At 45.3% G+C, this 27,263-nt stretch overlaps 1 protein-coding gene across 3 annotated transcripts in view; it reads right to left on the bottom strand.

The window, feature by feature from the left end:
- TMEM260 (transmembrane protein 260) overlaps positions 1–27,263 on the bottom strand; it is a 40,684-nt gene that overhangs the window by 8,967 nt on the left and 4,454 nt on the right. For 2 of the 3 annotated variants that reach the window (XM_032112557.1, XM_032112556.1), the window contains exons 2-5: positions 26,467–26,498; positions 6,109–6,286; positions 4,069–4,182; positions 1,647–1,826 (exon numbers count right to left, since the gene is read on the bottom strand). In XM_032112557.1, the coding sequence (XP_031968448.1) occupies positions 1,647–1,826; positions 4,069–4,182; positions 6,109–6,286; positions 26,467–26,477 (483 nt within the window). In that variant the 5' untranslated portion in view covers positions 26,478–26,498. Of the gene's footprint in view, positions 1–1,646; positions 1,827–4,068; positions 4,183–6,108; positions 6,287–25,576; positions 25,726–26,466; positions 26,499–27,263 lie in introns of all 3 variants that reach the window. The other variant, XM_032112555.1, reaches the window with a different exon arrangement.

Genomic DNA, 27,263 nt, shown 5'->3' with positions numbered 1-27,263 from the left:
TGATCTGCAATCCATGGCACAAGTCTGGAAAAAAAAGACATGCTGTGTGGAGGTGAGGAATTACCTTCACCGCTGCTTGCTGGAAAAGTGGTGGCTACCAGAGAAAAGGTAAGGTAAACGGGTTCAGGAGGTCTGGAAGGAGTATTTAATCTCAATAAAAATGGAATAGTTCATTGCATTCAGGATTTGATTAAAAAAATAAGTGTCAGAGGATGCAGAGCCAGCTCAGAGCTCCTGAAGCCCCACCTTGCTGGCAGCTGATGGCCCCAGACACATCCTTTGCAGAAATGACATTTCTGGTCTATGGCTTACAGGTAGAACCCTCTCCAAAATATTTCCTGGGCTTTTTTTTGACCCTGCCTGCCCTTAAAACAGAGCTATGGGATGCAAGGGCTGTCTGTCCATCCAGCAGTGCTCTGGCATTATCCCAACTGGCACCAGGACCAAACGTTTGGATTTTGCTGTATTTATTGCTCCTGCTTCAGACAAGTTCATCCTAAATGTGATTTGTGGTGTAGGATTACACGCAGTCCATCCCTAAGCCTCCTGAACATCAACTTGAATTCATCACATTTGATGGAGAGAGGAGTTAAGGGATTTGCATGCCTTGGTATTGCTCTGCCCAGTGGAGGCTGATTCTCAGGAGACAGCTGGGAACAGGACAACAGGGGAAGTCACACAAGTCCTTCAGAGGGTGGACCTGATCTCTGTAGGAATTTTTTGACAGATTCAGTGGCAGCAGCAGGAATTATCATGTCTTTTGACACACATCCTACAGCCACACAGCTCTCGGAGAAGGGTGGAATGGCACAGTGACAGTGACACTGTGTCACACTGGCTGCATGTGAGGGGTAATTTCTGAGGATGTGGGGCTCCAGGACCCCAAGGAGTGACAGAACATGTACACCACACCTTTTTATCGTTTTCCTCCCAGTGGTGTGATTTCCCAGCCCTCTGCCCTGAAATCTTTGAAGCAGGACAGAAATTGGGTTGATGGGCTGGTGATTTCCTTGGGTGGCCAGAGCCCATCATCCAAGTCAGGGCTGGAGGAGGCAGCAAGTTCAGCAAGCAACCATGGATACTTCCCTCCCTTGGCAAGAGCAGAGACCTCAATCACTCAGATCAGAGGCTCCTCAGAACCTTCAAACCAACCATTCACTTAAATTCAACATTAATAAGTTAGGAGCAATAATTTAGAACCCTCAAACCAACCACTCAATCAACATTAGTAAGTTAAAGAGGAACAGCTTTTAAATGAAAACTGCTTGTGATCTCTTTAAATGTCTGAGTTAAAAATAGAAAAATAAGACAATATTAATCTCAAAAACACCACAAAATTGATGTCACCAACTTCCTCTAGCACAGTTTGCTATTTGGGCTCCTACACACATAAGACACAAACACAGCTTCCAGGAAATAATAGGGCTCATCCCATAAAGAAAAGAGAATTATCTCTTTGCTTTCCCAGCCACATGATCCACTCCCAGAAAACCTGACAGGTCAGGAGGTCAAAATCAGAAATAAATGCTTAAAAAAATGAAACATTTTCAATTTCCTTCCCCGCAAGCCCTTAATCGTCACAAACAGAACAGTTCTGCTGTTGCGTAAGTGGAAAGAAAGTAATTTAGGCAATGACCCTTGTTTACCAGATTGAATGTCCCATATTCTTCCCTCAGAAAGTGGGTCAAAAATCCTTGAAAAGTCGTCTGGTCTCCCCATGTCCAGCGGGCTCGATTGAGGTAGGACGAAGCCGGCAGATAGAGATAAGGCAGCAAACCAGCCAAGAAGCATAAACCCAACTTCAGCAAATGGCCTGGGGACAATTCCTGCACCAAAATATGTCATATTGCATAACAATGTTTATTTTAGTTTAATCACGCTGGAACTTCAAGAACAGATAAAGAAAAAACATCAAATATATTTACACAGAGCTGATCTCTCAATTTATAGTAAGTCCCTACAAAATGCTATGTTAAACCTTACGATTTTGTGGATTACTAGGAAACTGCATCAAACTGATCTCCTTTGCATGGCAGGGTGAAATTTAAGTGAAGCAAATAATATTAGCTAGGACTCATGAGTATCATACTCATTGCATCTTTCACATTTAAATCATGGCATGACATGCATAGATGGCTGAAGCACTGCAAGGCTGAGATAACCCACTTTGCAGCGATTAAGAGTTGGCTGGTTTTCCATCTGGCAAAAAAAAAAAACCCACATAAATGCTGCTCTAGTACAACTACACACATCACCACCATCATCAGGAGTCAGTTTTGCCATTTACTTGATCGTGATTACGCTGGCTAAATTGGATAGGCCAACTTTTGGGGTGGGATTTTCAAGACTGCCTAAGGGGTCAGGGAGACAAGACTTTCAAAGGGACTTCTGTGCCTAACTCCTTTAAGTGCTTTGGAAAATCCCACCCTAGAATATTGCACGCTTGCTTTGTCGTTAGCCACTGCCCTGTCAATCAAAGCACTTCCTCAGCATTTGGGGTTACTGGGAGTGATGATCTATGGAGCAGAGAAAGGAGCCCGATAATGGTGCTGGTCAGAGCTCCTTCAGAAGAAAGATGGCTCATTTGTACTTTAAAAGGGCAGTTTTCCATCAATTACCCATCTTATTCAGTGGTTTCCTGCAGCAGGCACTACTGGGCTGTCGAAAGTATTTCCCAGGATTATTATATTGGCACAGCATTGCCCTTGCTGGAAATCACTGAGGCCTCTCTGGATCTCCCTGCTTAAAAAAAATAAAATTCTGTTTAAAGGACACAAATATATTGCAGAAATGAGTCTTCATTGTGTTCATGGAAATATATGGCCAGAAAGGGGGTTGTTGGGGATGATGAACAGATTTTGGATCAAGCTTGTCTGAGTTGCAACACATCTCTTGCAGCTCATGTGCTTCACCCAGGCTTAGTTATGCCCTGTGCCATGGCTGAGAACCACACAGGATTTATCTGGAAAAGGGTGGAAAAATACAGGCAGGACTGGCCTGGCAGCAACCTGGCCAAGTGTCACCTTCACAGGGACAACAGATAGAGGGGAGAGTGATGGAGGCTTCCCAGAGCCACCTGCAAAATCATCAGAGCATCTGCATCGCTGAGATTGCTGCTGTTTTCTACTCAAAGTAGAATTCCTACAACACCTCTGCATCCAGCCTGATGCACTGACCCACAGAAGACCAGCAACAGCAGAAAAGAGCATGGCAGGGCCTCCAAAAGGCACCCAGCAGCCTCATCCAGGTGGGTACATATCACCTCCATACACCAGGCATGCAAAAATGTGTCTTTGTCTTCATTACAAGAGGTGAAAAAGGAGGGATATCTTGAGAAGGGGATGTATTGGAAGGGATCAGAGGTTTGCAGGCAGAACATGCCCTGCCATGAGTGGACGTGGCTTTTGCTGGTTACTACCAGGGAGCCAACACACAGAAACTCATCTTCAGGCGAGCTGATGGCATGAGGAAGCCAGAGTTTTTAGTTCCAAGTATTATTTTAGCACACAGGGTTTTTGCAAGCAGCTGGGGCAGAGCACTCCTCTGCCAGGGGATGCAAGGGGGTCGCAGATCACCGGCATGAGCCAAGGCCCTAAATTGTGATCACAGACTCATAAAGGTTTGGGTTGGAAGGGAACTTAGAGATCATCCAGTTCCAACCCCTGCCATGGGCAGGGACACCTTCCACTATCCCAGGTGTCTCCAAGCCCTGTCCAACCTGGCCTGGAACACTTCCAGGGATGGGGCAGCCACAGCTTTTGTGGGAAGCCTGTGCCAGGGCCTCACCAGCCTCACAGGGAAGAATTTCTCCCTAATATCTAAATCTAACCCTGCCCTCTATCAGTTTAAAGCCACTCCCCTTGTCCTGTCACTCCATGCCCTTGCCAAAAGCCTTCTTGGAGACCCTCCTTAAATCAGGCCCCTTGAGATCAGTGGCTGTGGTGTCAGACTGTAACTCCAGTGGGTTATGGCTATCATGTACATCAGCTTAGAAGCAGCACAAGTGCTGGGGGAGAAGAATTAATCACAGCCTTATGAAAACAGAGATGTGGGTCAGTAAATACGTACCCTCTTTCTGAAAAGCCGTGAGAGAACCCAGGGGACAACACAGGCAACATAAAGCACTATCGTGTGCTGATTGCACAGACTGAGCCCACAGCAAAAAGCTCCCAATTTAGAGATCTGAAAGGGGAAAAAAAACAAATAAAAATTCACAATTACTATTTACAAGTTTGCAAAAATATCCAGAGATCAAAAAGATTCAGCACAGCATCCTTACAGGAGAAAGGCAAATCCACCAATGAGCACTGGTCAGTTGTAACACAGAACATGGGGTGCTTTTTTGTTAGTTACAGGGAGATTTCAACTGTTTAACAGAAAACATTCTTTAAGAAGTGTCCAGCTGAACAGCCATGCCTCCATGCATACAGAGATCCCATGTAGCATCATCACATGCTAATGATGTGAAGAGTCCAATTCCTGAACCCCAGCTCCAAAGGGGAGGCTGCCCAGCAGTTCACTCTGAATGATTTTTCAGAAATGCCCTAAAATAAAGCCATTATCCACAGAAATCTCGTTTTTTATAACAGGAATGATTTTTTTCCTCTTTGTAAGGCACATGGGGCTAAAGTCAGGGCTGCACAAACTTCCTAAGCTAAGGGAATTAAATACCCCTCGTTAGTCTAAAAGCTCCAGGCTGTTCCAGTGCCCAACCACCCTCTGGAGAAGAACCTTTTCCTGATATCAAAGCTAAACCTCCCCTGCTTGTTTCATCCACTGGTGAGGGTGGTGTGTGTGAGATGCAAACACTTGCCTTGGCGTAGTGATGGGATCACCTTGTAATTTTTAATTAACTGCTTAGCATTCCATGCTGGACACTGCCTTGCCACAGAAACACCTTCCCATAGGTTCAGAAAAGCCTTTGAGGGTTTCAGAGCCGCCCTCAAAGGGAGCAGGACTCAGAACCACTTCAGTAATTTTTTAAGTACATTGGTGAACTCCAACATGATGTTTGTACATCTGATTTAAGAAAAGCACTGCAAGCTTGCTGTTGGCAGCCTGGCTTCTTCCAGGCGTGGGATGCCAGACATTCCAAAAACCATTGGAACAAGCTCCTTAACTGCTTCTGAAAATCTAATTTTGAAAATCCCATTGGAAACCGGGCATGTGAAACATGGGAGAAGGTTGGAAAATGCCCAACTCCATGTCTGTGGAATTGAGGTTGTGGGGATCTTGGGACAGTGCTCATTACAAAATTTAAAAAAAGATAAAAATCCAATGGTGAAAAAAGGTCTCTGTAGCCATTGACAAAACATATTATTTGACAACTCACGAAGCTGAGTAAACTACCACTGCAGACTCCTGAAATTCTAGGCTAGCCCGACAAAAATCCCTTTATTCACACAATTTACAGGAGTCACAGCAGGCAAGTCTATCGGAGGAAAAGAGATCAGATGTTCGGGCAAACAAAAGTAGAAAGAACAAGACTGCTGAGCAAAAATATCATTTGGCTGCCTAGTCTGTTTATAAAGTAGCAAATACAGCATGAAATTTAAAGTCTCTGTATTTAACAATGCTATTATTTTAGGGGCACATTAAATTTCAAAAGAAAAACTGATTGAAAATTTGCTTGTTCCCATTTTTTGAGTAGAAACCTGGGTTTCTGATTAGACGACGTTTTCTGTAAAATAAATCTATTTATCCCAAACAAAAATACCAGTTCTTAAAACAAAACCTTGAACACCCACAGCCTAGTTTGTGTCTTTGATGCAGAATGAACTAAAACATTTAGATGAAAATCATTTTGCTTTTCCTGCTTCCACCCTGTGGGTATTAAATAAACCCACCCCAAACCCATCCAACAGGTCCCAACTCAATCCTTAAACAAAGTGAGCAGGTTTTTTTCAGTGTTTGTCACTTCTGAACATCCAGGTAGGTCAGGGATGGACCCCACCCAGCACAGGCGCTGAACTAAGTCCCAAAATTTGGCCTTTTTATTTAAACACAACTAAATCAGCAGTAAATGAACAGGAGATTAAACAGACAGGTGATAACCCATTTAGAAAAAAAAAAAAAAAAGAACTATTCACTTTGCTTGAGATGTTTTACCTTTGATCTCTCTTTTGCAGTGGATGCCTCCTCAAAATGAGCAGTGAGAGCCATCAGCAGCCCCACAAACAGATTGTTTAGGCTGAAAACCTCCGCCGTGATGGACCACTGCCATGTTAGACGAGAAAATGAAAACACCCCCGCAGCAAGGATTCCTCCAGCATGTGAGCCAGAAAGCCTGCAAACACAGATAACATGAAATCTCCTTTTCCAACAAAAAAAAAGCTTACTTTATTGTCCTTCCTTTTTTAATTTTTTTTTTTTAGAACATACAGTAGCAGCAGCAATGAGTGCCACCCAGCACCCTGCCAAAACATTATATGGTTAAGATCTCCCTAATAATTTCTCTGCAAAGGATTGGGAAGAGCAGAGACTGTTTGCCAGCCACCCAACACCAGAGGATCTGCTTCTTCTCGCCATGAAAACTTCCAGGATTGAATTTGGTTCAGAAATCCTGAGGAGTGATGGCCCAGCGGGTCATGATGCACCGAGCCAGGGAGTCACGGCTCTAACGGGATGCTCTGGAGGAGATGCCAGCAAGGGTGCAGCCTTCAATTCATCAAGGAGCTGAATTAAGAGTGGATTAGAGCTATTCAGGATGGACAGCATTAGCAGGGCTTTCCTGGGGGGTGTTTGGTGTCCTGGGGGTGGGTGGGGATTGCAGCACCCACAGTCCCAGCAGGGAGAGGTGCCCACCATGGTCAGGAGTGTGGGAAATGGGTGCCAGCTCCAGCAAGAGGGAGGGAGAGGGTGAAGCACCCACTGTTGGGATGGCTGTGAGCCCAAGAGGCTCTGTGACTCCCAGATGGGATTATGGCACACACTCCCCACAGAGCCACCAACTCAGCTGGATGCTGCAGCCAGCACAGGGAGCCCACGAGGTGGAACTCAGCCCAGGAAACCCATTCCACCACAGTGGCTCTTCCCACCCACTCTCACTGGGAGCAGCTCTGGCTCTGCCTGTCTGGAAGCTCTACCCTTTAGGAAGTCACCCTGAAAAGACACTGTGTAGGGCACCACAACATGCTCAATTAAGCCTTATCCAAAGACACAAATAGCTGTGGCTGTGGTCAAAGCCCCTCTCCAGAAAGTCACCATTCCCCTGTAAGACTCAGCTAGTCTCTACCACATACTGGGTATTTTTCTAATTCCACCCCAGACAGGCACAATTCCATTTAGTCCTGACAATTCCAGAAGGTTTAAGCAAAAAATTATAAGCTACCCAACTTCTTCATTGAGCTACTCGTGTGATTTCCATGTGAGATGAGGAAGCTCCTGATAGAGCACTCTCTACAAGGGCTCCTCTCTTTGGTTTGCCAGAGTATCTGAAGCTATCTGGAAAATAGGACTGATGATTTTTATCTCTTTTGTGAAGTATTTTGAGATCTGCACCTGCAGGATGTAGCCGAAGGGTGAGAAGGGTGGAGTTAACATTGGGAAAAAAGGCAACAACTCTGAGGTGTTCCAGGCCAAGCTCAGGGTGACACAGAGAGTTCAACATCAAGACTGTGGGAAGAAATCTCAAAAAAAAATCAATGGAATTAGGAAAAAACCTAAAGAAAAATACCAGGAAAGGGCAGCAGGACTGTGTGTAACTAAAAACCAGTAGATCCCCAATACACAAATCCACTTTATAACGTTCCTATGTTTTGACTAAACCATTTAAACAGTTCAAACTTTTAGTTATAACGAAGCAACTTCATCAACTCCTTTGAAATTCTTGCAGGGAAATAAGGTAAAAAAATGGTGAAGCAACTTTTCCAAAAATCTTCTGAAAAGCAGCATTTTAGGCAAACGACCCAATCATTCACCAACTCTCCTTGTCTTTCCCAGGAAAGACTCAAGTGTATCATGGGAATTCAAATGAGATGAAAGAAATCCCATCCTCTTGATAAAATCAAGTCTCAAACCTGGGCATCGAGTTTTATGAAATAAGGCTTAAGCAAAAGTCACTCAACTCAAAGTTTAAAGATTTATCCCAGCTATGTGGGACAGAAGACACCTTGCTCACCAAGCAGTGCAGGGTCAGGATCCCCAACCAAGCACAGCCCACAGACCTGTTTGTCCACAGAATCACAGAAACAATCATAGAATGGCTTAGGTTGGAAGGGACCTTAAAGCTCATCCAGTCCCAACCCCTGCCATGGGCAGAGACACCTCCCCCTAGCCCAGGTTGCTCCAAGCCCCGTCCAACCTGGCCTGGAACTCTTCCAGGGATCCAGGGGCAGCCACAGCTTCTCTGGGCACCCTGTGCCAGGGCCTCCCCACTCTCACAGGGAAGAATTCCCTCCCAATATCCCATCTAACCCTGCCCTCTGGCATGGGAAGCCATTCCCCCTTGTCCTGTCACTCCAAGCCCTTGTCCAAGTCTCTCTTCATCTCTCTTGGAGCCCTTTTAGGTTTTGGAAGGGGCTCTAAAGTCTCCCTGGAATCTTCTCCAGGCCGAACAACTTTCCCAGGAAAGCCAGGCTGCTGAGCCCACTTTGTGACAGTGCATCTAAGCACAACAGATGCCAAAAAACCAAATGGGAACATGTTGCATTCTTGAAGAACATCAGGAAAACAGCTTTGGGAAGTGCAAGCTGGAGACCAGCAGGTTCTGTTACCAGTAATGGAAATGATGGATTTGTGAGGCTGCTGATTCAGAGGAAAACCCTCAAAAGTGGAAGCAATCAGAGCAGGTATGTCCAAAGGAGGATGAAGAGCACCTGGCAGAAGAAACTCAACAATCCACAGTGCAAAGCAGCACCAGCAGGATGAGTAGAAATTAATCCCATGCAATTGCCAGCATGATTTTGGGGCAAATTAAATCAATCCAGCCTGCAGCTGGGGTAACATGGTTATACAGCTCATTTTGACCAACATGAGGGTCTCCATGCTCCTCTGCCATCTTGCAGCCTCTAGGGATTCTCTGGCACAGAGTGACAATGTGCCACATCTCCCCTGCCTCAAAGCCAAGATGACCTTGACGGGGCTACCTGAAAACAGAGGCTAGACAAAATTAAGAGAATAAAAGCAGGTATTTATTGAAGGGCCTTTGATAAGGTGCACTTATGGGCAGACAGAGCCCTAGGGCTACACCCAAAATAGACGACGGGTCACAGGTTTTTCACACTTTTACAGGTTTGGTCCATTTGCATATCAGGGTTAATTCTCCAATTACAATTTCAGGTAATGATGTCAATACCCCAAGTTTGTTCCCCCTTTTTAGAGGCTTAGTTTACATATTTCAGGGCCTGGGACAACAAGGTGTGCTTGAGACTCAGGCCTAGAGAAGATTCATTATGTCTAACCAGAATGGGAGAACAGTAGCTAACAGGCTACGGAGTTTTAGAGTTACACACTAAAGCAGTACAGGATGTGAACAACATAAAAGCTGAATCCTAAGGCATCAACCTCAAATGCATACATTGTCCAAGGAGGTGCCAATAAACCTCAGGCATGGACAGCTCAGCCACCTACACCACTTTGGACCAAAGACCAACCTCAACGTGGAAAAGACACTGGTGGGTGTTCAGTGATGCAAGGCAGAATGAGATGAAGGAACTCTCCAGAAAAGGCACAAAACCTGAGAGTAAAATAGAGATGGGAAAAAACTGAAAAAGCAAAGGGATGGGGCAGAGCTTTGAAACTGAGGTCAAGAAGCTTAAAGCCAAGAACTTTTTTCCCCATCCCGGGAAGTGCTCCATGCCAGGTTGGATGGGGATTGGAGCAGCCTGGCCTAGTGAAAGGCATCCCTACCCATGGCAGCAGGGTGGAACAGGATGACCTTTAAGGTCCTTTCCAACCCAAACCATCCTGGGATTCCATGATTCTCTAAAAAGCATGAAAAGTTTTGCAAAGGAGGGCAGTGCAATCTACAGCGGAAGATGTTGCTGACATGTTACATCAGGAAGCAGGACATTAGGGAGCCAGAAGATAACGACTGCTTTACTTACAGGCACAGAGAGAATTCTTGTGGTTAACACAGAGTATTTTGTGGAAGAAGGTTAATGCAAGAGCTAAAGGTGCATAACTCCAGTAAGAGCTCAACAACCCAGTGACCAAAGTGGAGACAGAGAGGGAACAAGACCAAGAGGCCACTTGTTGTGCGGAGGTTAAGAAGTTTTTCATGGCAAATAGGCACTTCCCTCACCAAAATCAAACACCAGGCCTGGCACTGACAATGCAAATATTTCCTGCAGTGAAGCCCTGCTGGACAAGAAGAATCACAGAGTCTTTGGGCTCAGCCACCCATCCTGGAGACCCACACTCTGCCATCCACACTGGCTGGAGGCTTCCCAGGTGTGCCATGGTTGGGAGGAGGAAATATTTGGGTTTTTTCCTGGAAATACCTTCTAGTTGCTTAACACTGTCTTTCCTTTTGACAGCACATCAGGACCAAAGAGCAGAGAGTAGCAGAGATTTATCCTCACTCAAATTCTACTCTGTCTTTGAACACATTTTTCAAACAGAGTCGAGGTGCTACAAAACACAGCAAAGACACATAACAGCTGAATCCTCAACTGGCCTCATGGAAAAGCAACATCTAGGAGGGCTTTATCCCAATGATTCTGGTGAGAAGGGAGGGTAGACAGCTGCTCCCCCAAATCCAGCTTGTTTCCCCAGTCTTTGGGCCCAGTATGAGAAAGAATAGCCCAGCACACAGGAGTCAGCCCATGGAAGAAGAAAAGAATTGAAACCACGGCAAAAGTGGGAAAGTCTTCATGACCATCATCTGAAAATGCACTCAGAAGGGACAGAAAGAGTCAGCAAAGGAGAGATCACACAGTCCTTTGTGAGAAATATTTTCCCATGGCATCCCTAAACATAAGAGGAAAAGACTAAAAAAAAAATCATGATTTTGTTTTCCTTTTCAAGCACACAAGTGAAAGAATGTGTGGCTGGGCCTCAGCTCCAAGGATGAAGCCAGTAGGAATTTGCCTTAATCAGAACTATTTTACCTGCAGGTTTTATTAAGGGTTTGGGGGAACATTTGGGAAAACTGAAATTAAATATTTTAACCTGAGGTTTTTTAGCAATTATAGTTTTTTGCTTCTCATTTGCTGAAAATCACTAAAACACGCAAGTTTGCTAAATTTAAAATTTAGCCTTTCCTCTAAGTTTCATAAAACTTTCCTTCAGCCAAGGTTACAAGTCACATGCATTTAACAAAAAAACTCCACCAGCGTTTGTACTTTTTATTTTGAAAATAATGGCAGATGTTTTATATTTAATAATTCCCCAAAACGTATTAAATGATCAGCATAAAGCTACACATGGATGGGAATTGGAATTTAATTAAAATGTTTTCGTTAAATGCAATCTCCAGTGCACCAGGTTCATTAAGAAAAGTAAGATAATTGGAATGGTTTATATTTGAAGCTGATGTATTTAACACTGGCAACACCTATCTGTACCTAGTGAAATAAGCTGATTATTTCTACCTTCTCTTCCCTCCAAAACTTTACAGGCAGCAGATCTTAGCCTTGTATCTTTTTTTTTTTTTTTAGGTAGTGGAATAAGAAAAAACTCTCCTGATTTTTAAAATCCCCACTGATTAACTAATTAATGGATTTGGTTTTTTTAATTTCAGTCTCTCCCTACACCTGCAGATGACGACCCTGATGTCAGTGGTTCCCTGTTTACTTCCACAGACTCCAGGTACATCACCAGCAACTTCTGCCTCTGCAATTCTGTGGCTTTGCAGTAGCAAAGATACATCCCTTGAATGTATTTTTATTTCAAGGCAGTGCACTAAAGAGTTAACATTTTGAATTTAAGAGGTTTTGCTTGTTAGTCAATCAATTTAAAAAACCCAACTATTTTTTTTATGCAGGCTAAACAGAAAGGGACATAGAAGACTCAACGACCAAGCTTCCCACAGATAAATTTTAAGTGTGCATGAGCATCGGTGCTGGAATAGAAGAATTGTTTAAAAATGAAAATCCAAACACGAGTTTAGGGCTTAAGTAACAATAATTATCCCCAAAAACCCAATCCCTCTGGGTTTGCCTGCCTCTTAGCCACAAACACTCCATGACAAAAGGCAGTTTCTCTTGCTCTCAGCGCTGAAGAGCCAGCTCAGGTACTACAGGGAATAGCAAACCAGATTTTATTCTTCCTCAAGGACCTGGAGCTCAATAGCCACTTAAGCCCTGCCTGCAGCAGGAGGAGGAGGAAGGAGAGCACGGCTTGGCTCATCTCTCTTGGTTGAGTTCCACGGTCACAAGGAGTGAAGGGAAGAGAGACGGAGCAAAGAGGCAGGGCCACCATAAAATAAAACCAAACCAGCCTGGTTATAACCAACTGCTGTCCTTCGTGTCAAAAGGAACTTCAGCATCCCACAGCTTCAGCATTCCCACAGACACATGATTTCTGGGATAGGGGCGAGCAGGCAGCACCCTCACCTCCCACCACATGCACGGAATGCCACTCCCCTCACACCCAGCCAGGGACTGCCTCCACTTCCTGACTTTTAGTTATTTTATTGGAACGCTACAATATCCAATATTGGATATTGGTTGGAGAGGGTATGGTCCAGGGTGGTTAAGGAGTGCTGAGCCAGTGAGGATTTTGGCAAAGGGGAACTGGTCCTTGCACCCTCTTACATGCATCCCCCTGGACCAGAGGTGTCCAGTTAGGACACCACCTCTGAAGGATATTGTCTCTGCCCATCCCTTTGGAAATGTGGACCTGTAAAGGTCCCCAGAACATGCAAGAGGCATCTTGCACCCCATTCCTTGTGTCCTGAGGTCAACTCACTTGGATCCTCTTGATGGGAAGATCAAACTGCTCTGGGATGGCAGCAAGGACCTGAGTGGACCCACCATGGGTCTGGACACCAAGGATGGGAAGAGCCCCTCGTGACAACTCATCAGGGGAGTGAGGAATGAGACATCCCAACCTCAAATCTCACATGCTCCAGGATGTCCATCACCATCGGAGCAGAGCCCGCCTGCAGGCACCCCTTCCCAAGTGTTCCGGTTTGGCCAAATTTAGAAATGTATATATACTCTGAGAGAAGGCACAACCACCCCTCCCCCCCACCAGGTTCGGGAAAAAAAAATAAATTTTCCTCGAAGGAAAGTGAAGAAGATAAAACTATTTATTTAACAAGCACACGGGAAAGGAAAATAATGTTAAATGGTAAAATCTTTTGCTGTAGAGGAAAAACCTGGGAAAGTGTTCGAGTCCTCCCTTTGGTCTCCTCGGAGCTGGGGCTTGGCCCAGGGCCAGGCCCTCTGTGCCCGGTGGAAAGTCCTCCCGATGTGCTCTGATGTTACAGCAATCAGGCAGTCCAGTAGAAAAGGGAGAAAATCCGAAATTCCAGAGAAGGAAAAGTTCAGCTCTCAGCCTCTCTCCAGAGAACAAGGAACTGGAACAAAACTGGCCAAAAGCTGACTGGAAAAAAAACTGCCAGCCGGGTGCTTCCTCGCTCCCCCCCTGCCCCAGCTGGAAAAAAAAAACCTGCTATCTTTATGTGACCTTGAACAAGTTTCAAACTGCTTTGAGAAAGTTTTGCTCAGTTTTTTCTTCCCCCTCTCAGGCTCAGTTCAGAGGCATAGAAAGGCCAATAATTAATTTCTGGGCATAGGCAGCGATATGGGATACACATCATAAGGTCACCCCAAGACATTCCACCCCTTATCCCATATTGTTGGCTCAATGCCCAAACTAAGATATTCTAATTCTCCACACACATTAATACATATGTAAATATATATATATAGCTATGTACAAACAGTGACAGTGACAATCAGCAAGCAGGGGTATACTGGCATTTCACACTACAGGTGGTTTTCACATAACAATCAGATCTCCCTGTGGTACACAACGTGTTGTGCCATCTTTCTGCATTACCCACCATGTGCAACCAGGTCCCTGAGCAAAGACAACCCCACGGATGGGTTTGTCTGTACTCGGGGCAGAATTTATCCACACAGTCTTTCCTAACAGACCTCTGACATGCACTACTGGGACCTTATCTCCATCTGTTGTATGCAGGGATTCAGATTGGGCTGGACCAGCTCTATTGGTAGAACCTCGGGTGTTAACTAACCAGGTGGCCTTTGCTAGATTCTGTTCCCAATTTTTGAAAGTTCCCCCACCCAGTGCCTTCAAAGTGGTTTTCAACAATCCATTGCACCGTTCCACTTTGCCTGCAGCTGGTGCATGGTAAGGGATGTGGTACACCCACTCTATGCCATGTTCTCTAGCCCAGGTATTAATAAGGCTATTCTTAAAATGAGTCCCATTGTCAGACTCGATTCTCTCAGGGGTGCCATGCCTCCAAAGGACTTGCTTTTCAAGGCCCAGGATGGTGTTCCGGGCAGTAGCGTGAGGCACAGGGTAGGTCTCCAGCCATCCAGTGGTGGCTTCTACCATTGTGAGCACATAGCGCTTGCCTTGGCGGGTTTGAGGCAGTGTGATGTAATCAATCTGCCAGGCCTCCCCATACTTGTATTTGGACCATCGCCCACCATACCACAGAGGCTTCACCCGCTTGGCCTGCTTGATCGCAGCGCATGTCTCACAGTCATGGATAACCTGGGAGATACTGTCCATGGTTAGATCCACCCCTCGGTCTCGTGCCCACTTATAGGTGGCATCTCTGCCCTGATGACCTGAGGCATCATGGGCCCATCGAGCTAGGAACAACTCTCCCTTGTGTTTCCAGTCCAAGTCTACCTGTGACACTTCTATCTTTGCAGCCTGATCTACCTGCTTGTTGTTTTGGTGCTCCTCATTAGCCCTACTCTTGGGGACGTGAGCATCTACATGGCGGACTCTCACAACCAGCTTTCTTACTCGGGCAGCGATGTTTTTCCACTCTGCAGCAGCCCAGATTGGTTTTCCCCTACGCTGCCAATTAGCTTTTTCCCACTTTTCTAACCATCCCCACAGAGCATTGGCTACCATCCATGAATCAGTGTAGAGGTAGAGCTTTGGCCACTTCTCCCTTTCAGCAATGTCCAGGGCTAGTTGAACAGCTTTGAGTTCAGCGAGTTGGCTTGATCCCCCTTCTCCTTCAGTAGCTTCTGCAACCCGTCGTGTGGGGCTCCATACGGCTGCTTTCCACTTTCGTTTCATCCCTACGATGCGACAAGAACCATCGGTGAAAAGAGCGTAGCGTGTGTCTTCTGATGGCAGTTGGTTGTACGGTGGAGCTTCTTCAGCGCGTGTCACTTGTTCTTCATCAGCAAGACCAAAGTTTTCACCTTCAGGCCAGTTGGTAATTATTTCCAAAATCCCAGGGCGATTCAGTTTTCCGATTCGGGCGCGCTGTGTGATGAGAGCAATCCATTTGCTCCATGTGGCATTGGTGGCATGGTGGGTAGAGGGAACCTCTGCTTTGAACATCCACCCCAGCACCGGTAGTCGTGGTGCCAGGAGGAGTTGTGCCTCAGTGCCAATTACCTCTGAGACGGCTTGGATTCCTTCATAGGCTGCCAAGATCTCCTTTTCTGTTGGGGTGTAGTTGGCCTCAGACCCTCTGTAGCTTCGGCTCCAGAATCCCAGTGGTCGACCTCGAGTCTCACCAGGCACCTTCTGCCAGAGGCTCCAGGACAGGCCATGGCTTCCGGCTGCAGAATAGAGCACGTTCTTCACTTCTGGTCCTGTCCTGACTGGGCCAAGGGCTACCGCATGAGCGATTTCCTGCTTGATTTGGGCAAAAGCTTGTTGCTGTTCAGGGCCCCAATGGAAATCGTTCTTCTTGCGGGTAACCAGGTAAAGAGGACTCACAATCTGGCTGTACTCGGGAATGTGCATCCTCCAGAAACCTATAGCGCCTAGGAAAGCTTGTGTTTCCTTCTTGTTGGTTGGTGGAGACATTACTGTGATCTTATTGATGACCTCAGTGGGAATCTGACGCCGTCCATCTTGCCATTTCACTCCCAGGAACTGGATCTCTCGGGCAGGTCCCTTGACTTTGCTCTTCTTAATGGCGAAACCAGCTTCCAGGAGAATCCGGATAACTTTCTCTCCTTTCTCAAACACTTCTGTTGCAGTGTTCCCCCACACAATGATGTCATCAATGTACTGCAAATGTTCTGGAGCCTCACCCTTTTCTAGTGCAGTCTGGATCAGTCCATGACAGATGGTGGGACTGTGCTTCCACCCCTGGGGCAGTCGGTTCCAGGTGTACTGCACGCCCCTCCAGGTGAAGGCAAACTGAGGCCTGCACTCTGCTGCCAGAGGAATGGAGAAAAATGCATTGGCAATGTCAATAGTGGCGTACCACTTCGCTGCTTTGGACTCCAGCTCATACTGGAGCTCCAACATGTCCGGCACAGCAGCGCTCAGCGGTGGAGTCACTTCATTCAGGGCACGATAGTCCACAGTCAATCTCCATTCTCCTTCCGATTTGCGCACAGGCCAGATGGGGCTGTTGAAGGGTGAGTGGGTCTTGCTGACCACCCCTTGGGTCTCCAGCTCACGGATCATCTTGTGGATGGGAATCACAGCATCTCGAGTTGTCCGGTACTGTCGGCGATGCACTGTCGAGGTAGCAATTGGTACTCTTTGTTCTTCCACCTTCAGAAGGCCGACTGCAGACGGGTTCTCTGATAGCCCAGGCAAAGTGTTCAATTGCTTAATGCCCTCTGCCTCCACAGCAGCTATTCCAAAAGCCCACCTGAGTCCCTTTGGGTCTCTAAAATACCCGTTCCGGAGAAAGTCTATGCCCAAAATGCATGGGGCCTCTGGGCCAGTCACAATGAGATGTCTCTTCCACTCATTTCCAGTCAGGCTCACCTCAGCTTCCACCAAGGTCAAATTTTGTGATCCACCTGTTACACCAGAGATAGAAACAGATTCTACCCCCACATGCTGCGATGGAATTATTGTACACTGCGCACCAGTGTCAACCAAGGCATCATATTTTTGTGGTTCTGATGTACCAGGCCAACGAATCCACACAGTCCAAAAAACACGGTTTTCCCTGACCTCTACCTGGCTAGAGGCAGGGCCCCTCTATGCCTGGTTATCCTTCTTTCCCTGGGCCTGTATCTTAGAGGTTCCTTCATGGGAATTGGACATGCCGTCGTCTTTTCCATCATTTCCGGCAATTTGGCTACAGGCAACTGGAGCTACTTCCTTTTTGGTAGATCCTCCTTTCTGAGACTTGCGCTCCTTCAATTCACTCACTCGTGCTGCCAGAGCAGAAGTGGGTTGTCCACCCCACTTCCTCATGTTTTCCCCACTGTCACACAGGAAATTCCACAGCTCACTTCGTGGGATGTACCTTCTCTCTGGGGAACGTCCGCGGAGAAGGCACTCTTTAATCTCCTGGAAATTCTTTTCTATCTTATCTTCCATTTTCTGCATACGTGTTTCCACAGCTGCAATTCTTGCATGTGTTGGGCCATGCACAGAGTCTGCATATGCTCGGAGCTTCACTGCCATATCTTTCACAGTCTCATTTGCACCGTAGTCTGGTTTCATTATTGCTAAAGCAGAAGCGTATTCTGGTGGCCCAAGCTGTATGAGTTTTCGCCACATGTATGGAATAACTCTGGCCCGGTCTGGACTCCTCAATCCTGGGTCATGTGTGAAGACAACCTCCACCACCCCTAGTTCTCTCAGGCGTTGGATCCCTTGTTCTATGGTCTTCCACGGGGTTTGCTGCATGTAGAGATCATCTCCACACATATATCTTTCCATCACGCCTGTCAAAACTCGTCTCCAGAGACTGGTAGAGTTAGCCTCCCTTTTCATCTCTTGGTCGATCACTGGATCTTGTGACAGGGATCCCAAATGCCTCGCTTCAGCACCGTCCAGCATCACATCATCACCTGCCGCATCCCAAATACGGACCATCCAACTTATTATGGATTCATCGGACCGTCGGGTGTAATCCTTTCTTAGGCTGTGAAGGTCCTTTATGGACATGGACTCAGTAATGGTTTCTGTGCCTGAGTCCGCTGGTGGTTTTGAGGTTCCTTCCCCTGCATCTTTTGAGGTTCCTTCCCCTGCATCATCATCATCTTTCACTGGGCGATCAGTTTTGGTTGTGTGCTTTTTCCTCGTGACAGGAGCCACTGTCAGTGGCTTAGACTCTCCATCTGTTTTGGGCTGGCTGTCTGGTTTATCTGCAGCCTGAGTGACTGGGGTGTCTGCAGGCTTTGCTGATTGATCTTCCTGCCTCTCTACCTTTACTTGCTGCTGCAGTGTGCGATAGGCATATGCCAAAGCCCAACATATTGCAAGGAGCTTGTTCTCATTAGAATTGTCATTGTATCTCTCTTTCAGATATTTTCCCACCTCAGCTGGTTTCTGAATTTGTTCAGATGGGAAATCCCAAACTATCGGGTCAGAGAATTTCTTTAGGGTTTGGCCGATGTCCTCCCATTCCCCACACCACTCAGGATTTTCCACCTCTGGGTCAGGTGTCTCAGCAGTCACCCTGGAAATCTGAGCTCTTATTCTAGAGAAGCTGTGAATCATATAGAGGAAGATTACCAGATTAAATACCAGGAGGGTGGTCTCTTTAACATCCAGGGGATACTGAACATTCTCAAAAGATAACCTATCAAATTTAAAGGGAAGGGAAACCCCATCTCCTCCTCCTCTAACAATCTGGGTGCAATTACTAATAAATTCCCAAAACAGGCTACTGAAGCTAGGACTGGGGTTAGGACGGAGAAACCACTTATCATACACACGTCGAACAGCTGCCTGTACCTCTATCAACTTCTTATAAATCATTATCACTGAGCACAGCAAAATAGAAATCCTGATTCGTCTCCCTTCTCTGTAAAATTTACATATCAAGGACAAGATTGGAGCAAGTTGTGGATAGGCAAACAACCCTAGGGACCAAAAAAGCACCAGTACCTCAATGAAGCCTAAGGACCAGAAAGACATGAGTACATCGAGCCAGAGAGACATTATGAACTCAACCAGCATGGTGACTACTTTACTCCAACACAGAATAAGTAAATTCAACCCAAAATGTAATTAGCACAAGTTTTTCACTTTCCTTCGAGCCACACAGTTGGGCGCCACTAAATTTGTTCCGGTTTGGCCAAATTTAGAAATGTATATATACTCTGAGAGAAGGCACAACCACCCCTCCCCCCCACCAGGTTCGGGAAAAAAAAATAAATTTTCCTCGAAGGAAAGTGAAGAAGATAAAACTATTTATTTAACAAGCACACGGGAAAGGAAAATAATGTTAAATGGTAAAATCTTTTGCTGTAGAGGAAAAACCTGGGAAAGTGTTCGAGTCCTCCCTTTGGTCTCCTCGGAGCTGGGGCTTGGCCCAGGGCCAGGCCCTCTGTGCCCGGTGGAAAGTCCTCCCGATGTGCTCTGATGTTACAGCAATCAGGCAGTCCAGTAGAAAAGGGAGAAAATCCGAAATTCCAGAGAAGGAAAAGTTCAGCTCTCAGCCTCTCTCCAGAGAACAAGGAACTGGAACAAAACTGGCCAAAAGCTGACTGGAAAAAAAACTGCCAGCCGGGTGCTTCCTCGCTCCCCCCCCTGCCCCAGCTGGAAAAAAAAACCTGCTATCTTTATGTGACCTTGAACAAGTTTCAAACTGCTTTGAGAAAGTTTTGCTCAGTTTTTTCTTCCCCCTCTCAGGCTCAGTTCAGAGGCATAGAAAGGCCAATAATTAATTTCTGGGCATAGGCAGCGATATGGGATACACATCATAAGGTCACCCCAAGACACCAAGAAAGTTGGGTATTTAAATTAAACAGCTCCATGCCAAGCTCTTCCAGAGCAGCTCAACGAGTGGAACAGCTCATGGAAGATCCATAAAATGCACACAGGGCTGCGCTGCTTTAAGAAATCTCACCCCATACTCACACTTGAGTTGTACAAACTGTGCTTCCAGCCATTACAAATGAGAACTTCTCTCCTGGTGTCTTTGCAAGTGCAAAGGGTGTATTAGTTCGACCCATTATTTGATTCACAATCCTTGGAAAATAGATACACCTTTATCCCAGGCTCCTGTAATAACCGGCGCCTGCTTCCAGCAGCCAAAAAACCCCAACCCGCAGTAGGAGCCGACTTGAGCTATTTAAATATTTTATAAGTTGGCTTTTTTTTTTTTTTTTTGGTAATTGCAGAAACTTTTCCTAATCTGACATTTGTTAAAACCCCTTATTAGAAATTATGCAGCCGCAGAAAAAAAAAAAAAAAAAAGAAAAGAAAAAAAAGGAAGGGGGGGAAAGGAAGGAGTTGAGTAAAAAAAAAAAATAGAATAAAATATAAAATAAAATAAAAATGAGCTGGCTTCACAATTACCAAGTCAGCCCATGCAGCCCTTCGCTATTGTACAAGTGGCATAAACCCCCCGGCGGCCTATCAGCTCCCTGGCAGGCAGGGGGCTGCGCTATTCAAAGCGAGAGATACAAGCTGCAGGGCAAAAACCTGGCAGCTCCCATCTGACCCCCCAATCCCCGGCTGGTGACAGCTCCAAGCTCCATGGCAAATTAGCCCTTCTCACATTACAATTGCAGGAGACAGATTCCATTAGCGGTATCTGAAATTGAGTGGAGAGCTGCTCCGTTATCAGACTTGACTCATAAGCGCCGCTATTAATCAGAGCTATGATAGCATTTATATATTTCAAGCTATCTGCCGCCGCTGTGATATTCTGCTACAAAGGGTTGATGGGACTTAGGGAAGGGAACAATGGAGCTTTCTGGGAAAAGCAGAGTAAATCAAGAAAGTCTGTGACTTCCGCACATTCTGAAGGGATTGCGGTTTACATAAATTTTCTCCCAATTGGAGATTGAGCTCTTCCTCATCTTACACATGGGATTTAGTTGTCACTCAATGGTAACAGCTGTGAAAAGGTGAAGCGGCCCACCGCTCAGAATATTGCCTCCGCTTTTAAAGCAATTAACCCATGAACAGGAGGATACCTGGTGATATCAAAGGGATTAAGCCAGGCAGTGCATTATTAACATTTCCTTGAACTAATTCTAACTCTGACTAGCTGTCAGAAAAGACTCTTCAGTCTTCTAAAAAAAAAAAAAAAAGAGTTTTTTTGCCCTGCTTTCCCCCCCCCACCCCTTTTCAAAATGAAGCAGAGTTACTGCAGCCTCGTGTGCCTACTTTAGAGCCAAATGCAAATGAACAGATTTGGCAGCATCTTCAAACAGACTGAACTCAGCGCCAGTTTATTCTGGGGACAAGTGGGAAAAAAATAAAAATTGATATGTGATCAATTAGCCAGAGGTCATGGTAGATTTTCTAAAAGCAAATTAGTACCTGAGTACATTCCTTTCTTCTCTCCCTCCTAAAACTTTGTAACTACTTCTCACTAAGCACAGCTGCTTTCCAAACCCCCAAGACGTTCCTGCTGTGCCACAATAGAGATAATCTACAATAATCTGTAATCTGGAAAAATCCAAACATGCCCTGTAAGGAGATTCCTCCTTCCCCCAAGCCCAATTTCTCAATTTCCCACTCTGGTTGAGTGGGCAGTGGCTCTTCTCTCATCCCTCCATCTTCCCCAAACCATGTCCACAAAAAAAGGGGGTCAAACTGCTTGGGGATGAATCCTGTTTTGGCAAACTCATGTACTCCAGGGACATGGAGCATTTCCTCACTCATCAGGGGCAGCAAACTTTCCCCAGCACCGGTCAGTTTTAAGGGAGCATCAGCCATGAGGTCCCTCTGGGATGGCCATGAAGGTCACCCACCCTCCTGGTCCTCCTTAGAGACCTTCCCACGAGAGCTCCAGGACACACATCCTGGGAGCCAGAAAGCTCAGTGCCATCAAGAGGGTCAGGTGCCATTTCCAAAACATCCCAAGGATTTCAAAATGATAGAATCACTTTGATGTTTTCATTATCCAACATGCCTAATTCTCCTTTTTGTTGGTGGTGGGAGAAGAGTTGGCTCTGGGTTTTATATACATCCACAGTTTGTTGCTTGGAAGGTTTATTGGGCAGGGAATACATATATGTATAAAAAAAAATATGTAACATATAAAAATAGATGGATGTATAATGTATTAGTCCCAAAGTCAATATGAAACCCACAACTGCAAACCAAAGAGATGTGAACTGCTTAATTTAATGCAACATCTTTGCCCTTTTCAAAACCCTGTGTCCAACTCAGCCAGAATGAAACTGGCAAAAACTTCCTACAAATACTTGGATAATGACACCATCTACTCTGCTACTGCCCCTGCAATAAAACAGCTTCGTGTATTTAGAAACCCCAAAACAGCCAAACTACGAAAGGTATACACTGAAAAAACAAAAATGCACTTAGAGCAGGGGAAAGCTTCCTATTTCTCTTTGCAGCAGAGAACGCAAAGAATGCATCCCCTGCGCAGAAAATGACACTTTGGCAATCATATTATAAGAAGATAATTGGTTTACTTTGTAAACTTGCTATGCTTTGCCTCCCACAGTAAAACAAATAAATAGTTGTTTAAAGAAACAATCCTACAGCCGCACTCGCTGAGTCCTAAAAACATAAAGCAGCTCCCCCCTCCTTCAAAGCAAAGATGAATTATTTGCCTCAGTTACAAGCAGTCCGAGAAAACTCTTTGTAAATGGCATTTTACGATAATTACAAGCAATTTATTAAGACTGTGCAGAGGGGGGGAAAAAATCCATACTCGAGAAGTAACTCAAAGGAGCAAATGGCTCGTTCAGCGATAGTCTGGATTACTGACAAAAGGGCTTTCTGCACCAATGTGCTTCAACATAATTTTGCTTCGAGAAGAACAATCCAGGGCTTTAAAAAAATACTGTAATTAAATGAATAATTTCATATATTATAATATAATAAAATTAACAAACAGACACGATGCGGCGGCTGCTTCCTCTCGACCCCAGCGCTGCCTGCGCAGAGCATCCCGCCAGCCATCACCTGGCAAAGGAGAAATCTGCTCAAGGAATAAATTCCACCCTAATCCCGCACGTGCCACAACATCCCAAACACCACGGAGGGAACCACGACTCTTTTCATTAAGCAATGAAATTGTCCCAACCTGCCGAGGAATAAACTTCGGGAAATGACTCAAACAAAAAGAATCAATGGGGAAATTAATAAAAAAAAAAAAAAAAAAAGGGAGAGAGATTTACTGTATGGGGATGCTGGGAGGGAGGGAGGCATGGCAAAACCCCGTGTGAGGGTAAACAGCAACCCTGCCTGGCTGGCGGGGAGAAAAGAAAGGTTTTAGAGGTTAAGTTCAGGTCAGACGACAAATGAAATTGTAACAACCCAACTGACATTGTATAATGTCTTCTTCACTCGATCAATAGGGCAGCGTCAGCCCCATTTCCATAGAGATGGCTTCCTCCCCGCTGAAGGGTGGCTATTGTTTGAGCAGGCAGATTTGCCACTTGAACCGTGTTGCTCCCGAAGGATGTGTACTTCATCAATTATTTGTACTCCTAAGATCTACATATTTTCATATTAACATCCACGTTTTGCACGGCGAGAGGAGCAGGTGCTGATTTTTCCGCTGGTACTTCGCAGAGGTCACCCCATCAGATAATTTTATTTAAACGCAAAAGTAAGGGGGGATTTGATAGACCCGTTTAGTCTCTCTGTGAGGACGGACAAGCCCGGTTTAAAACACACCACATCACCCCCAGACAGCTACAGCTTCAAGCAGACAGCGCCAGTGAACACTTCCTAATTTTTTTGCTTTTAAAAGTAAATAAAAAAGCAATTTTTTTTTTGTTTTTGCCAAATGAACATCACAAAAAATAAACCAGTTTTAAGATGCTTGAAAGGAAAAATGTAACACTGTCATTTGGAAATAAAACTGACCTTACAATTATTTAAAAAAAAAAAAAAAATCAATTGCTGCTAGGCTAAATAATTGATCCTGCCAGTATCTATGAAATGATTTCTGTAAGCCCTAATAGTTTTTTATCATCTCTCGCTTCCAGGTCTTCCATTCCTTCGTGCAAATTTTAAATTTGACAGAAGCGCTGTCTTCCAAATCCAATTAAACAACAACAAAACACCTAAACCTTCAGAAGCGCTAAAGTAATTCCCAAAATAATTCTCAAATTTAGCCTGTCATTTCTCTCCTGTATCCCTATTTCTCGAAAGGAACGATTGCATCATTTCCAAAGCACAAAGCGGGCACCCAAGGAACTGTCGCACCGTGGTTCCAACTAAAAACTAGGGAAGATCTTCCCAGTAACTGCAATAACGGGAATAACCATCATTAAAAAAGAAATCAGAACCCAATATCGAAAACCTTTAGCAACTCCTTGCAGGAGTTTTTCACAGAGTGGAGTTGTACTCTGACGCTGCGCTGGGCGCTGTGCACGGGAGGGCAGCGCCACTTCCAGCTCCCCAAATAGGCTGTGAAATACAGGATATTAAATTAAATAACGCTGACTTAATCACATATATTACCCACCAGTGAAAGCAATCACTTTAAATGCCTACAGAAATACTCAGGAACTAGTCAAGCCGTTCCAGTAGGTGTGCTTTGGAGCTGATGCTATGTGCAAGGTGATGTGCAAAAAGCAACTCCTCTTCAGCAGAGGAAGATGCACCTGGGCAGATGAACCCCATGGAACAAAGCTTAAGTGAGCTCAGGGCTCTCAGGCTCTGCAGAATCTGCTCCCCTGCCACCTCCCCATTTATTCCTGCTCTTATTTCTAGGCTGCTTTCACTCCCTGGAAGGTTTTCCTGAGGGGTGGCCCTGGAAACATGTGGGAGAAAAGGGCTTCTGTCAAAATAATCCCGGTCAGGAAGCGCCCCGTCTCATCCCGAAGCACCCCGATACCATTCGCAGCCTCAAAACGTGCCCTATTTTCCCTGCAAAAGAACATCAGAAATTGTTTATATGGGTTGCCGTAATCCTCTCAAATATGGGTCAGGCTGAGGTTAAGAGCAGCCAGAACTTGCACATCAAAGACGAGCAGGGTTAATAAAACCCCACGACCACGTGCGCATCCCGATTGTTCCCGGTCCTCCCAAGGTTAGAGGTCTGGAGAGAAGGCTCCGGACATCCCCCCCAGCCCGGAGCCACTCCAGGGAAAGGCAGGGATGCTCTCCCTGGTCCTTGGGTACTACGGGCAGGCAACTGCCCATCCGCCTCCGCCGGGAGCTGCAATTAAACCAAGTTCACGGTTTCCCGATAGGTGAAGCTCATCCTGTTAATTTAAACAGACCATCTGCATCTTTCGAGAACGACAAACTTCATTAGTTCTGGTTAGTTAAACCGAGCGGTGATTTGTGATAATGAGCCTGAACAACCTGTCACGGCTGGGCAAGGGAAAGGGCGCACTTTTTATTATTGCTATTATTATTATTTAACAGAAAAGAAAGGGGAAAAAATAAAGAGGGGGAGGCTTTTGTGCGGGAAAGAAGGTCAAATTCAGATTAAGTTGCTGTTAGGTTAATCAGAGGAACTAATTAGGGAAGGGGGGGGTGGAAACGCCGGTCCGAAGGCCAGCGGGGAGCAGAGGGAGCCTTCGGGAACGTCCCGAGCCGCCGGGGAAGCACCACGAAGCCAAGGAAAAAGCACCCCCGAGGACTTTACCTGAAAACCGTGTAAAAAAGCAAAGAGGCGGCAGCTGCTCCCACCAAGCCGCAGAGGAGATTGACTCGGAAAGCGGGGGAGCCGCCGGGCAGCCCCGTGGCCACTTTGGCCAGCAGCGTGAACAGTGGGTAGCCGGGAGGGTGGGCGACCTACGGACAGAGCGAGACGGGGTTGGAAAGGGGGAAAAAGGCTGGGGATGGGAGAGGAGCAGCGCAGCCGGGGCAGCCCCGAGCGGCTCCTCTCGCTGAGCCACCCTCGGTACCCATCCCAGCCCCGCAAAGATTTCCTCGTTTTCCTCCTCCTCCTCCTCCTCCGTGGACCTGGCCCCACGCCTCGCCCATAATAATGAGGCGGCGAGGAAAAGGAGGTGCCACGTTTCATTAGCGTGCCTTAAAGGGCTCCTTGTTTGGGTTCACAGTATATTAGGGTCATTCAAAAGGCTGTTGTTTTTTTTTGGGTTTTTTTTTTTAAAAAAAGCAGCTTCTCAACTATTTTATTGGTTAGCAAGTTGAAAGACCACACTGCTATCGGATTACCACCGCGCTGACAGTCCTAAGGTCTTGCCTAAAGGGATCATGCACCATAATAAAGTTTATTAAATAATAAAACTTATTAAAATTGTTAACCCGATTTATTTTATTCTCCCCAGCTTATACAAAATTTGGGTTGATAATAAGCCAGCTACTGTATATACAGTAAAGCCTTTGCTTTATAATTTAGTTTAATTGGATTTAAAACTTGAAGTAAATTGTCGCGTGCTGTACTTATAAGTTAGTAAAAACTGTGGTTTGAAAATAAATTAATCTACTTTACTCCATGCTTAATTAAACTTCCTTAATTCCTAAAACTGTTAATGAGAGCATTGATTAAACAATAAAACTAATACTTACTCCAAGCTCATATGCGGCTGTGATCAGCTCCCCTGTGAAAAAATAATGTAAAACCAATAATTACTATTAGGAAATGACACTCCTCCAAAGTTTTCAAAATCCAAATGCTTGCATTGGGGTTTTGCATTAATTTGACTGGATAAAACTGTAAATCTGTGGAGATTTAACAGCATGAAATTTTCTAAGAATATTTTCTCCCTCTGATGTCATTGCACAAAATATCTTTTGTATGTTTTCGCGAGACTTTTATGAACAGATAAGTGAAAATATAGGTAGGCTCGGGCAAAGAATGGCCTGAGATACTCAAAATGCAGACGTTTGTGTGTGTGTATTTTTAATTTAAAACCATCTGACTCAATAACTTTCAAGCACTGCAGTTTGCAACGCAAACAACCCAGTTGCTTCTCACAAAAAAAAAAAAAAGAACCAAAAAAAACCTAAAACAAAAACAAAAAAAAACCCCAACACAAAACCAGAGCTTTACCGTTTTTAAAGAGGAAAAATAAAATTACTGATCGTGCAAATCTGCATCCATTTATCTGGGAATGCTGCTCTCCCTTGATGTTAAAGCAATTCTGTTTCACAAGTAACTCCTTTACCTGTCAGTGAATGCTGCACCAAGTTCCCATTAGAAACACCATTTAGATTTTGCATTTTGTTTGTATTTTATGCCAGGACAAATAACTGCCACACAAAGACCCAGTTAGCAGAACAGTTGGCATTTTTAGAGCACTTGACACTGGAGCATTTTGCAGCAACCACTCCTGAACATACATTGAATATATTCAATAAGCACA

Source organism: Corvus moneduloides, chromosome 6 (assembly GCF_009650955.1).
Source record: "Corvus moneduloides isolate bCorMon1 chromosome 6, bCorMon1.pri, whole genome shotgun sequence".
Lineage (NCBI taxonomy): Eukaryota > Metazoa > Chordata > Aves > Passeriformes > Corvidae > Corvus > Corvus moneduloides.
Note: the sequence above shows the minus strand (reverse complement) of the source record. Positions and strands in the feature narration are given on the sequence as shown.